The sequence below is a fragment of the Mirounga angustirostris genome, unplaced genomic scaffold (assembly GCF_029215605.1).
Source record: "Mirounga angustirostris isolate CCGP_5_RB_7025 unplaced genomic scaffold, mMirAng1.0.hap1 SCAF_1, whole genome shotgun sequence".
In the NCBI taxonomy this organism is placed as follows: domain Eukaryota; kingdom Metazoa; phylum Chordata; class Mammalia; order Carnivora; family Phocidae; genus Mirounga; species Mirounga angustirostris.
Window position 1 is genome coordinate 67954061 of NW_026991709.1, and position 13987 is coordinate 67968047.

The 13987-nt window shown below is 44.8% G+C and overlaps 1 protein-coding gene across 1 annotated transcript in view; it reads right to left on the reverse strand.

The window, feature by feature from the left end:
* Positions 1-2178: 2178 nt before the first annotated feature.
* ROPN1 (rhophilin associated tail protein 1) overlaps positions 2179-13987 on the reverse strand; it is a 28541-nt gene continuing 16732 nt past the window's right edge. Inside the window, exons 3-6 of the mRNA XM_045863652.3 lie at positions 10165-10282; positions 8719-8880; positions 2856-3031; positions 2179-2380 (exon numbers count right to left, since the gene is read on the reverse strand). Coding sequence (XP_045719608.1) covers positions 2314-2380; positions 2856-3031; positions 8719-8880; positions 10165-10282 — 523 coding nt within the window. The 3' untranslated portion in view covers positions 2179-2313. The remainder of the gene's footprint in view (positions 2381-2855; positions 3032-8718; positions 8881-10164; positions 10283-13987) is intronic.

Consider the following 13987-nt stretch of genomic DNA (forward strand, 5'->3'; position numbering starts at 1 on the left):
GGATTCAAATGCCTTCTCACCAGCAGCAGTGAACAACTTAATTTCTCTAAGGCTGTTTCTTCATCTATAAAATGGGTAGAATAATATTGAGTTTACAAGATCAGGTTGTAAAGAAAATTTAGACAATGTATGTAAAACCGTGTGCATAGGGACTGCACATAGTAAGTGCTTAATACATGTTGGTGATGATCATTTATACCGTCTTTATAATACTGTGAATACAGCACGGTGCAGGTTGAGGCCAAAGCTGATCTTCACCTTCGGGATGACCTCTGAGGTAGGCTAATTTGGCAGATGTGCTATAGGGGCTGTCCATGAGCATCTGGGGCTAATCAGTCTCAGTGGCTTAGAGGAAGCCTTGCCACCGTGAGCCAGGGCAGGAGAGGAAAATGGTGAACATCACGTGGTGGGTTAGAAGACGAACAGGTGGCACTCCCGGTTATGCTGAGTTTCATCTGGTGGCTACAGCGCCATCAGTGACTTCGTATCTGGGTCCACTATTCACTTTGATGACTGTGGTTTCATTAGCCTCACTCTTGAGGGATTATGCTCAGGGCTACTGAGGTCTGGTTTCTAGTTTCAGTCTGTTTTCTCAAACATACAAAGGCCCCATCTGCTTCTATTACGTTTATGACCTTAACTTGTTGTTTTAGGACCTTTCAAAGGGGGGCTGTTCCCTCTGTGCCATGGCCCTTCACTCCCCACTCCCAGGGAAGAGCATATTGGAATTCTTTGATCACAGTGAGAGAGAAACCAAGAGACTGGGGCAGGTTGAAGGATTTCTCTCATTCTCTAGCCCCAGTTAATTCCAGTGCCAGGATTTGCCTGCAGGGCTGCAGCCTTTTCCAACAGCCAAAGGTGCCCGAGTGGATATAAATGATAGGCTGCATTGGCTAAGATGGCAGACAGCAGGGGGGAATTGGTTGTTGCCCAACCCCTGCAGGTGTAACCGGATGACTGGGGCGGGTAGAATGTGTTTCAGCTCTGTTTAGTACTTCACTCTAGGCCAAATTAAAGGACCTATGGTGGCGTCCCTTCACAATATTCTTTTACTGAGTTAGACGCTAACAGATTAATTTCTCCCCAATTCCGAAGGAAGATATGTATAAAGGAAAAGGCACCCTAACATGATTCTTAAACAAAAACAGCTTTCAAGAAAAAAGAGCATAATAGAGAGAAGGAATCCAGCAACCTTGGCACGCTTGGCCTTAAGAACAATAACCCCACAGCCTGTTCATCTCATCTGCTTCCTGGATGAAAGAAAAATCTTTCAGTGACCTTGTCAGAGGTCTTAAGCTCATGCAGGGCAATTCCCAAGAGGGTCTCATTACATCTGTATATGGTGTCAGAAAAATCTGCTGATATTGCCACTTTAATACTGATCTCTGTAACATGTTATGGGTACCTCTCAGAGAGATTCGCATTAAAATGATTTGAGTTCAGGGGCGCCTTGGTGGCTAAGTCAGTTAGGGGCAAGCTCAGGTCATGATCTCAGGGTTGAGAAGTTGAGCCCTGGGTCAGGCTCTATGCTAGGCATGGAGCCTGCTTAAGATTCTCTCTCTCCCTCTCCCTCTGCCCCCGCCCCCCTGTGTGTGCTCTCTCTCAAAAAAAAAAAAAAAGTGATTTGAGTTATGTCTTGTCTTCATGTTAGACAGTGAGCTATCTCAGAGGGCAGAATTCCGATATGATTTATTTGTATATGCCCAGAAGCCAGCATAGCTCCTAGCTGGGGTTGCCAGGTTTAGCATGAAAACAAAAACAATACTGAAAAGCTATTTGCTTATCCAAAATTCAAACTTAACTGGGTGTCCTGTGTTTTATCTGGCATCCCATTCCTCGTATATAGCTAAACTCAACAAATATTACTGAGTGAGTGCGTGAGTGAGTGACTAGCATCATACCAACAAATGGAGAACTAAACTGGTAAAAATATGGATTGACTATGTAGAAGATACTTCTCTGTGCTTCATAATCACAAAACATCAAAACTGTGTCTGGTTAACATGCTACCTGTGAAAATCTGACAGCCTGGCTTTGACTTGAGACACATTTTCTATCCATGCCTGGTTAGAAGCACTGGTTTCACTCAGTGTCCATGTGGGAAGGATATGCATCTTCTGTTAATGTACTCGTTTTGTTCCAACAATTTTACACCTTAATTCCACACATTTCTGAGTTCATATGTTTGCCTAATTGTTTATTAGTGTGGACCAGTTGTAAAAGAAAACTGACATTAGATGGTACGTGGGGTTCAGTCATTCTGAAGCACAATCATCTCTGTTATCTTCCTTTAAAATGGCCAAAACTGTGTTTTTACTCCAGCCGAACCCTGGGGTTTTGGGTAAAGTCACTGACTTTGATTAAACCATCAGGACCAATTCTGTTTGGGAAAAACATATATCTGGGGTTAGTTCATTGAACATACAATCTTTAAAAAGACAGTATATTAACTGTCTCACTCCAGATGAATTGTGTGGCTCCTGCCCTCATCGCCTTCTTTTTCTCTGACCTCTTGGCAGCCTGCTTCTCCTCCTCCACTCCTCCCCTACTAGGTGAACCTGAGTGTGAGTCAGTCACCTGAAGAGCCTGCTAAGACGCAGATGCCTGGGTCTGGCCCCTGAGTTTGTGACTGGGTATTTTCAGGCGGCAGCCTGAGAAGTAGGGTTTCCAACTCATCACTGTCCTACACCGTTCTTCCCTGCCCTTTCCCCTTCTCTTTTGGGTCCTTAGTTCTTGTTCTTCACAACACTTTTCTGTCCCCAGAGCAGTATAATGTAGTAACCTCACTGTATCATGGCCTGCTAGGTTTGTTTTCCCCATATTTTTTCCCCTCTGATGGGTAACATTTTACTTACACTTCCTGTTCAATGTAGTTCAGCATTCGGCTGACATGAGAGGCAGAGATTTCCCCGTCCACCTCGGCAATATATGTGTAGAGAAACTGGAAGGTGCTAAATGGGATCCGGGGAGGTCCACTGTCATGGTCAGATGATAACACTTCGCACACTATCTTGAGAGTTTTGGCAATGGTCTATAAAGTCATAAGATAAAATGAGAAGGTCACTATTCCAAACTAAATTCCTAAGATCTGTTTAAAGATTTTATTTATTTATCTGAGAGAAAGAGAGAGAGCGTGTGTGCCCACACACAGGAGCAGGGGCTAGGGGGGCAGAGGGAGAGGGAGAAGCAGACTCCCTTCTGAGCAGGGAGCACAGGTGGGGCTCGATCCCAGGACCCCGAGATCATGACCTGAGCAGAAGGCAGAGGCTTAACAGACTGAGCCACCCAGGCACCCCCACTAAGATCAGTTTAGATACAAGAAAGAAAACAAAAATATTGCTCTCATAAAATGAAGTGGGAATGATGTAATATTCTGGAAAGCTTGAATTTTTTACACCCAAACATCATTTAATTCCATCGAAAAAATATTGATGTACTGGGTGTCTTTCTTTTTTTCCTTTCCTCTCTTTGTTGGAGGGATACTCTCAAGGAATTAAGTTTATGAATTGCTGAATACTTTAAGATATTTATTACTTTCATCAGAATGACCTCGCTAAAGGAGAATTTGATTTTACATTCTAAAAAATTAAAATTATTTCTTCTTCTTATTGCTCTCCAATCTTACCTCTGAAGAGTTGAGGTCATTAGTCTAGCTCATACACTCCGGCGGTGCTTGGAGCAATGCCACAGTAGGGGGAAGGAGGGAGGAGAAGGGTCAGGCCCTGGGAAGACAGGAATCCCAGCTACAGGAAAAGTGATGCTGAACATTAAAACCAGTTCTTCTGAAACATGTAGCTCCATCTAATCCGAACACCTAGTATTTTATATAACATAACATTCACCTGGTTGTTGCTGGGGAAGAACTAGGAGATGATGGATGCCAGAGGTTTATGGTACAGGAGCAAGTCCTCCTTACAATGAAACTTCAACATTAAAAGATCATGTTCAGAATTAGGTGTTACTCACTTGTGCCTTTCATGTAAACCTATTCTTTATATACATTTCACAAGTGAAATGACGAGGGTAAAGGAAAGAAGTGATTTGAAGACAGGATTGTTTAGTTCTGAATTAGCAAACATAGGTCAGCATGTCTACCAGGGTAGCTGACCAAAACAGATGATGTGCAGATTATCCTTAAACACCTTCCAGGGATCAGTGAAAAATGAGTCCTGAGGGGTGAGCTGGGTGTGCCTGGGTGAGGGAAAAGGCAGCTGCTGTATCTCCCCAGAAGGCCGGCCAGCATTGTTCTTCCTCTGCAGTTGCTGTGAGCTCTTCTGTTCCCTTCCTCCCCCTGAACAGAGTGAGTGTCTACAGGATGCTCCTTTAACTGGTGTGTGTTACCCAGGGCTGTAAGTGGGGATGTATCAGCAGGTATAGGAGGATGCTGAATCAACTTGGCCATCTTCCTAGAGAGACGGTTTTACCCGGTGACAAATGATTTAAACATTGTTTGCATTATTAACTTCACTTGATTTAGTATTCAAATTTTGTTTCTTTACATTGATAAACATTGCTACTTTATGAGATGGAATCCTCAGTGTACGTGAATTTTAAAATGGTGAACCACAGAATGTCAAAGAGATTTGGGGCTTGCAGCGGGCCCCTTTCATTGACCCTCACCTGCCCTTGGGAGTCCTCACATGTAAACTGCTATGTAGCACTGTGCCCGTGTGCCGGGCGCTTCCAGGGAGGAGGGTGATGGAGGGGCACGAGCGTGACGTGAGGTCAGCGTGACAGGGGGTTGGGGGAGATCTGCACACATGTGTGCAATGAACTCTGTCATCTCCACTAATTAAGAAATTAACAAAATCCCCTACTGCCTTTGCTCTGCTGTTCTCTTCCTGCAGGCTCATCCAGATTGGGGTGCTGTTCAGGGCTGAACTGTGTTCACCCAAAATTCATATGCCGAAGCCCTAGCCCCCAGTACCTCAGAATGTGATTATATTTGAAGATAGGGCCATTGAAGAGGTAATGAAGTTTAAGTCATTAGAGTGGGCCCTAAACCAATAGGACTGCTGTCCTTGTAAGAAGAGGAGATTAGGATGTAGAGACACCAGATACATACATCCCCAGAGGGACAGCCATGTGAAGAAACGGGGAGGGGCGCCTGGGTGGCTCAGTCGGTTAAGCGTCTGACTCCTGGTTTCTGCTCAGGTCATGATCTCAGGGTCTTGTGCTCAAGCCCCCTGTTGAGCTCAGAGCTCAGCAAAGAGTCTCCTAAAGTTTCTCTCTCTCTCCCTCTACCCCTCCCCACACTCACTCACACTCTTTCTCAAATAAATAAATAATTCTTAAAAAAAAAAAAAAGACAGAAACAAGGAGACAATGGCCATTTACAAGCCAAGGGCAATGGCCTCAGACACCTTAATCTCAGACTTCCAGCCTCCAGGACTGTGAGAAAATAAATTTCTGTTGTTTAAGCCATCCAGTCTGGGGTACTTTGTTCCGGCAGCCCTACAAGGTAATACAGGTGCTTTCTACTCTAAACAGTATCTTTTGTTAATCATTCAAACACAAACCTTTAAGTTCTATCGTCCTCATAAAATTTTAAAATACTTTAAAATATTGGGCGCCTGGGTGGCTCAGTTGGTTAAGCGACTGCCTTCGGCTCAGGTCATGATCCTGGAGTCCCCGGATCGAGTCCTGCATCGGGCTCCCTGCTCGGCGGGGAGTCTGCTTCTCCCTCTGACCCTCCTCCCTCTCATGCTCTCTGTCTTTCATTCTCTCTCTCTCAAATAAATAAATCTTTAAAAAAATATATTTTAAAATATTTTATACATGGATGACTGGATAAAGAATTCTCTGGACTAGAGTTTTTTGGAAAACTTAAATAAATCTAAAGTAAACAAGGATGTGCATTTTGTTGCACAAGATTTTTTGGTCAGATGGGGATCCACTTGATAAAGAGAGCCTGTAAGCATCTTCTGAGACTCACAAACCCAGAGGTGAAAGGCTCAGAAAGTGACTTATTTGCTAAAAAACATGTCCTTCCTTCCAGTGAACACAATCTTCCTTTTCTATAATCAGTCCCAGTGGAGCAGGAGGGAATATAAGCTAGTCTAGAGGAAGGAGTGCTGAGAGGGAAGAGGAATCCAGGTCTGCATGCCACAGTCTTTTGAATCCTGGGTGTAGACTGGGAGAGCTCAAGAAAGTCCCTGCCATTTGACGAAAGGAGGGAACTGGTTTTTCTAAATGGCACGGAGATCATGGCTGGCTGGTGAATTGGCAAAGGAAGGAGAAATTCCTGGGCTTGCCTCTAAGGATATATGGGGTTTTTAAAAAGATTTTATTCATTTATTTGAGAGAGAGAGAGCACGAGCAAGGGGAGCAGCAGAGGGAGAGGGAGAAGCAGGCTCCCCACTGAGCAGGGAGCCCAATGTGGGGCTCAATCCCAGGACCCTGGGACCACGACCCGAGCCGAAGACAGATGCTTAACCAACTGAGCCACCCAGGCGCTCTAAGGATATATGGTTTAACTAGACTGCAAAGCCTCCACCAGATGTTGACACCCTCATACCTCCACATGAAGTTCCCAGCAATAGTCCAACATGAAACAGATGGGTATAATGGGCCTGGTTCCTGGATTCACAGGGCATCCTTTATTTACAGATTAGCCCTTCAGGCTGACTTCACCTCTGGGTGTTCTATGATGTTGGGATGATGAGGGGCACAGTCAGATACCTCAGGACCTCACTGTTATCCAAAGCAGACCTGAGGGTGTCTCAGTGGAAGTAGAGAAGGCAGAATAGAATCACAGAATGTTAGAGATGAAAGAACTTTATGAAACATCTAATCCAACCTCCTCGTTTTGGAAGGGAGGTAGAAAGATGCAATTCACCTCATGGTTTCCCCTCCCCAGTGGGGGAGGCAGACATACCAAAGTAAACCTAGCAGCTGCCCTGTGAGCTCAGCAGAGGGAGGAGTGGAATTTAGTATTCCGTAGTCACTTTTTGTTACTGTGAGGTATATGGACAAGGAGAGGACTCACACATCTCACAAGGTGGTGAGGGTTTGTGCAGGAGACGACTGGAGCAAGGGAGCAGATGAGGGCAACCTGAAAGGGTTCAGGGAGGCCCTCAGAACCTGCCAGAATGGCGATGAGCTGGCAGCCGGGGGGGTGGGGGGTTGGGCATGGACACCGTGCTGTGAGAGAGAAGAGACCCAGGACTTAGGCTGCAAGCAGCTGGGACCACACAGACAATATTTATTCCCATGCATTTCCAAGGACCAAGAGATGTGGGAAACCCTTTGCTTGATGGCTCTGTGGTTCTGGAGTCACTATTTCCCTCTTACACACTCCGCTGCCATCTTGAAGAGTGGAGTCGTGTGGAAAACTCTGAGAGACTGGGCATTTACCTCAAAGCTGTTTCCGGTACTGCATCAGACTAAAATTCCTAGATTGAATTGAATCTACTTATTTTCCTACTCAACCCTCTGTGGGTAGGGTAGATCAATCAGGAAGATCAGAATTAACTACGGATAAAGTACGTTCCCACCTCCCCACCCCAGCCATCTCTGCGTGTAGTGTGAGTAAATTTGTGACCCTATGAGAATTTAAGAAAATGTGTCCATTTTTAATTTTTCCTCCTGGACTTCCCTCAATCTTTGGGGCTATTTCCACAGAAGTGTGGTAGTGCTGGTAGACAAAACATCTGCCCAGGCTGCATTTTCCTCTCCTCTTTGGAGGAGAGCAATTTATTCATTACATCATATTACTATACAGGACAATGAAGACAAAAAACCATGAATGGCCTCTCCTCTCCTTGTCTCTAAAGAAATGATTATAATGAAAGTTGCAGGGGAAGCCCATAGGAAAAGTTGAACTAGGTAATATTTCTCATAACTTTTGTCAGAAACAAAAATGTCAGATATGCATCCACACGTATTCAAGAAGAAAGAAAAAGATGGTGTTTAGATTTGTTGACTGATTCAAACTATCTTCGTGTACCATTTGCTTTTGGCAGAGGCAATAATTTTCTCATTAACTTTCAAACTTGCGCATATTCCGGGATTTTTAAAAAACCATGTTTCTGATTCATTTTCATTTAATCTATTATAACGGTGCTCAGTAAGAGTGAGTCCATATGTAAGCTTTTATATGAACTGGGTGCAGTATCTTTTTTTTTAAAACAGAAACATTCCTTTTCCAATTGTAAATCAAGTCAAATTTAGAAAAGGCATGAATTTGTATGAGCATCCTACAGCCATGATGATGTCGTAACTGTAAGTCTGGAAATAGCCTCATTTCTCCTTTCCTGCTCTCTCATCTCTGATTTTTGTATCCAATTATGCTTATCAAATAGTAGTTTTCTGTAAGGCTGCACCTCTTTTAAAGGCTCCATTGGTCTACCTTCTAGGTGTCTGGAACCCAAGTACAAGCAAATCTCCTGCAGCTGGCTCTTGGGTATCTTTAGGAATATGAGTGGAGTGGTGACGGAAATAAATCTGAGGGCAATGATTGAAATTCATAAATAATCCAGAAGCCACATTCTAGTAAATTCTCCCCAGGGTCTGATGACAGTTTCCCCCTCTCTCCTCCTCCCCCCTGCTTCTGGCTGAGGAGCAGAGGAATGACCTAATTCAGAGAGGAAGGGAAGTAGACAAGACAGGCATGCTCGTCCTCAGCCCAGGAGATGGACTGTGTGTACAGAGGTATACTCTTCCAGGCCCAGACAGAGCTTTTCCTGTAAGGAACAAAAAGCAGTAAAGTTCACTTACAACTCCAAGAGAACTGCAAGCAAGAGCTAAAAACTTCAGCCACTCAATCTCCTCCGTGAAGTGGCCCACATTCATCACACTGTTAAACAGATCTGTTGGGAGACTCAGCACCTTCCACATCTGGGCCAGCTCATCTGCATGGATAATCAGTCTGCCAGCAACCTGCAGGCCAGGGGACAGACGACAGACAGGGAGGGACAGAATGAGAGAATGCCCCGAGAGACACTGCCCAGCAAGGCCTGCGTTCACCCAGCACACCACAAGGGGTCTGATGGCAGAGGGGGATCAGGGGAGGACTCTGGCGGTTCTCTCTGCAAGGGTAGAGAAATATTCAGGGTAGTGTTAAGCACGCTGAGGTATAATTCAATCATTTTAACTCTAGATGTCAAAATTATAGGGAAATAATATCTTTATATTACATTTTAATTTTTTTTTCTGATGCTTTTATTGTCGCTGTTTTATCCCTAGGTTGCCCTATAAGACAGATAGGGCAACCTGAAAATGTAACCAAGGGGCAGAGGACTTGTCTGAGACCCCTAATTAGTGGTGAAATTAGAACTAGATGTTAAGTCTCTTGCTTTTAGGTTCTATGGAGTTCTTTGCACTAAACTTCACATACACTCCTCATGCTTTTCCAAGAATAATAGAGGATCTGTGGTCTGGATACCTAATATTGCTTGGTCTCAGGTATGTCAGATCTCTGCCATGTCTGTTGCATAAGGTGCTTGGTGGTTAAGAGGAGAAAGGGAACAAATGGGTAGTTGTTGGCCAACAATGTGGTAAGGCTATGCACCCATGAAGCATGCACCATCCCTGGCCCTCTGATTCTAGTGAAATGCCAAGCCTCTGGGAGCAAGGTAGTTGGCTGTCAGTCCTCAAACACCCCAAAGACCTCTGTCCTGGTTTTTAAAGCAGAGTATGGTGGTGCTAAACCATACTTCCTGGGAACTGGCCAAACTACAGCTTTCTCAAGTCAGACCTTCCTCATCCATTCACTGGAAAGCTCCCAGAGTGATGTGGCAGGGAAGACAGCCAGGAGTTTCCCTAAAAGCTAGGCTATGTTTGCACCTGGTTTAACTGGGGAACTAAATTGGCAAACTGTGATTGGCATCATATTATGGTCTTGATCAACAAGGGAGACACAGTCAAAGGACTGTAGATCTGTGCTTTTCTGGGGAGAAGGGATTAGTATTGAATTGATCCCCTGGACATTCTGCCAGCTTCAGGGAAATCTGGGATGACCCCACTAATAACTCTGCTTATAGCCTATTTCAGTATCATTCCTATTGCTCCAAGAGAAGATTTGCTTTCAGTGCATGGTTTAGTGGATTTTATGATACCGAGTGGCCGGCTAGCTGGCCGGGGGATGTGGTGGGCTTTTGTCTGTAGCCACCTGGCCTCGGCATTGCCCCAACCTCCCCCTTGATGCTGTGATAGAGCCCTTACCCGAGAATGCAGGATCTTCAACAGCTCAGGTGTAAGCTCTGCCCAGTTAGACAAAGCCACTCGCTCAGACCGCTCTCTCACTGGAGGAATCTCTCCACGGGACATAGCCCCAAAGTAACTACAAGAAAAAAAGTTAGGGGGTGGGGAGAACATCCTACACTCCAGTGGCCTCTGGCTGCTTTGAGGACCCCTGCCCCTTTTTCTTGAGGGAAGGGGATGGAGGAAAGAACATTTGTTAGGGGCTTCTCTATGCCAGACATTTTGTTTAGTTCATTTACGTACAGGAAAAGTCTGAATGTGTTACCTGCCATTCAAGGTATAAAGAACACTTAGGGAGTAAAAAGATTTGTTTGTCTCTAAGGATGAGGAATAATCAATAAAAATTTTGGTATGGAATGCCCTGGGATTTTTTTCCCAGTCACTCCTCCCCTAAGTGTTTTATATACACACGTGTGTGTACAGACACACATATACATACATATATACATATATATAATAGGAGGTATAGAATATGTATGTATTATACATTATATAGAAGATAATATATATGACATATAATATATATGTACATAATACATATGTAATACATAATATAGCAGTAATTTGTGTTTCTCCTATCATATTATATAAAACACATATTACTATATAATATATAATATGTACATACATATATGTAAATATACATATACATAGATTATATATTATATGCATTATATATATATATATATAATAGGAGTTAGAAAAATATCATTGTTATTTTAAACCCCCCACTTTCCTTTATGGAAGAAGAATCCTGGGACCTAGAGGAACTATTTTTCAATCATAAAATCTTTATTTTCAGTAACATGGCTATTGACATGCTTAAAGTTGATTATTAGGTAGTGAGTAATATGTAATATCTAATCTTGGTAGTGGGTAATCTAGAAAGTGGGTAATATGTAATCTTGGTAATATGTAATATGCAATCTTGGAAAAAATTTGGAAGAGCACTAAAGTGACATGTACAAGAAAGGGGAGGAAGGGGTTGCTCTTGGGGTGAGCTAGGAAAGGTTTCCAGCTGGAGGTCATGAGGCTTGGGCTTCAAGGGGGGAGAGAGAGAAGGTTGGCAGGGCACTGAGGGAGGCTCAGGTGAGAAGACAAGCCATGGAAGGGTTGAGACGATCTTATGTGGGGTGTATGAAGTAAAACTCTTCTCAATCTTTCCTCAAAAATTTTAATAAAATCTGCCTGCTCACTGACGCTTCGTGGAGTGGACTCTGAGTATAACGTGGAAAAAATACCGAGTCTTGTTTCAGGATTGGTATTAGATAAAAAGGGCTGGGGCACCTGGGGCTCCGCTGGTTAAGCATCCGACTCTTGGATTCGGCTCAAGTCCTGATCTCATGGCTCTTGGAATTGAGCCCGGTGTTGGGCTCCTCGGTCGGCAGGAGTCTGCTTGGATATCCTCTCCCTCTGCCCTTCCCCCCACCCCCTCTCAAATAAATAAATCTTTTTTAAAAAAGATAAAAAGGGCTGCCTGTAGCAGGGAATGGACATAGGAGTTGACACATGGGTCATCAATGCTATCTGGAAGGGTCTGTCTCCATCAAAAGCCTTGTTATTAACAGTCCCTGGATCACATGCTCTGCCCCTCTCTGCTTTAGTTTTCATGAATGCATTTTTTTTCATTATTTTTCTCCAGATCCAGGTAGTATAAAAAGAATAACAGAGGGAATTTTGTAGAAGCCCATATTAGGGTCAAGCCATACAATAATGGGGATAAACCACTGCCTGTCTCTGGGCCACAGAGCAATGCAGAGCTAAAGCTACAAGGACAAAACAACGCTTTCCAGGTACCCCTTGGAGGCCAGCAGCAGGGAGGGCAGAAGAAATACAGTCTGGATACCTTTTATCATGCGCGTGAGCAATTTCCACAGACAGATCAGGGTTGGGGTAGGTGTGGGTGCAGGGTGACAACAGGAGCGGGCTATAGAGACTTGAGTGGCATAAATAGGAGAGACAGAAACACAGCACATCATTTGACAGAAGTGACTGCCCCAGTACAGAGTGATACTCAGCAGCAATGTCTTTGGATTTTTCAGCCAAGTTGGTGAGAGAATGTGGAAATGAGGTCGAAGTCATGGATTTAGTCCTCTGTGCATTATTTAGCTTCATTTGCAATGAACAATTCCACGGTTATTCACGGATGTTACAAATTCGTGTGGTCAGACATACCGCAGGACAAGTTTATGTCCTGCTGATGTCTGGGAGGTGATCTCTTCACGGACAGCACATATGCAGGGAAATTCTTGCTTGTGATGAATTAAGCACATATTTTGTCTTGGAAATACTTTGTGGAGTTTCTAAAGTGCTGATGGCTTGTGAGTCTCATAAAACCATCTGATAAATGCTTTTCATGTCTGAATAGATGGGGAGTGCTCTCGGGTCATGCTCTCCTTTTACATTGTAGTTAAACTACAAACTGATTCTTCGCGGATATCTAAAAAATTTATAGCACATGATACAAAATGGGAGCAAGCAGGCTACAACAGTGGAATGTTTTCTCCCATAAATGTCAGGGACAATTGCAAGAAATGTCATTTTCCTTGTTATAAAACAGCAGCATAATAAAATGGGGGGTTAAACTATTGTGTAAGTGTAAAACAAAGTCTGTCTGAGTATGCCAAAAGAAATTAGTCTTACGATGCCAATGTGCAGTCTTGGAGAGAATATATAAAATTTAGACTGGAAAACTAAACAGTGTTCATTACTAGCAAAGCAACCCCATTATGTCCCTTTTTACGAGCACTACTGGCTTATTTTCCTTCCATCTGTAAAAGCTTCATCCTCAATACACCTCCTGCTGAAGACATTCTCCCTTCCTCCAGCCCACCAGCTAGGCTCAACTGCATCTCTGACTCCCCTTCTCCCGCTGAAAGCTACTAAGGAGGTCATCATTAAGCAGTAAAACTAGCCTGAAAATGATCCGGGAGGTATGGTTAGTTCCCAGCTCCTGCCTCAAGCCCCAGATCCCCAGTTTCAAGCGGGCATGTGTGCCTAAGAAACAATTTCATAGCTGAGAGGCTTTCCGTGCAAAGCTGTTTCATGCCGGGCCAGCAGCGAGCCCTCGCTGGGTAAGCTCGTTCACTGAACAGCCTCTGGAGGTCGCTCCTGAAAGGGGGCACCTGAGTTTGAGCCACAGTGTTTGCAGCCCGGCCCGCGCTCCTCCTGCCCTCAGCACTCAGGGTTGCCTCCTCTCTCTCCAGAGTGCAATGTGCACTGCGTGGACGTCTACATGTTGAGGGAGCAAATGAGTTCAAAAAACACTAAATAACAATGTGCCCAAAGACAAGCTACAGTACGTCTCTGGTTGGGGCAAGAATGAGCTTCATCGGCAGTGGCGGAAGGTGTCCCAAAAAGGAGGAAGGTGTCCCAACCGCAGAGGAGAGCCAGCTGGGACTGAGCGCGCACCGGCCAACCTGCGGCCTCGGCGCCCCCTCCCCGAGGCGCGCTGCTGCCCTCTAGTGGTGAGACCGGAGACCAGGCCCCGGTTCGGACCAGGGAAGGCAGGCGGGGCAGCCGAGGGGCTCCCAGCGCTTCTTTCCGCGGGGACCGGGGAGGGCGTGCAGGGACCGCACCAGGTGCGTGTGCCGCCGGGTTGTGGGACTCTAACTCCTGCTGAGCGCCCCAGGACACTCGGCCGATTGCTCTGGCGTCCTATCGCTCAGTCTGGGTCGCTTCGGGAAGGGCGACCCACCCTCACCCCCTCCACCCACCCTCACCCAGTGTGATGTATTTACGTATGGATTTTAAAGCACCAAAGCAATTCGAGAGCTGAATACAA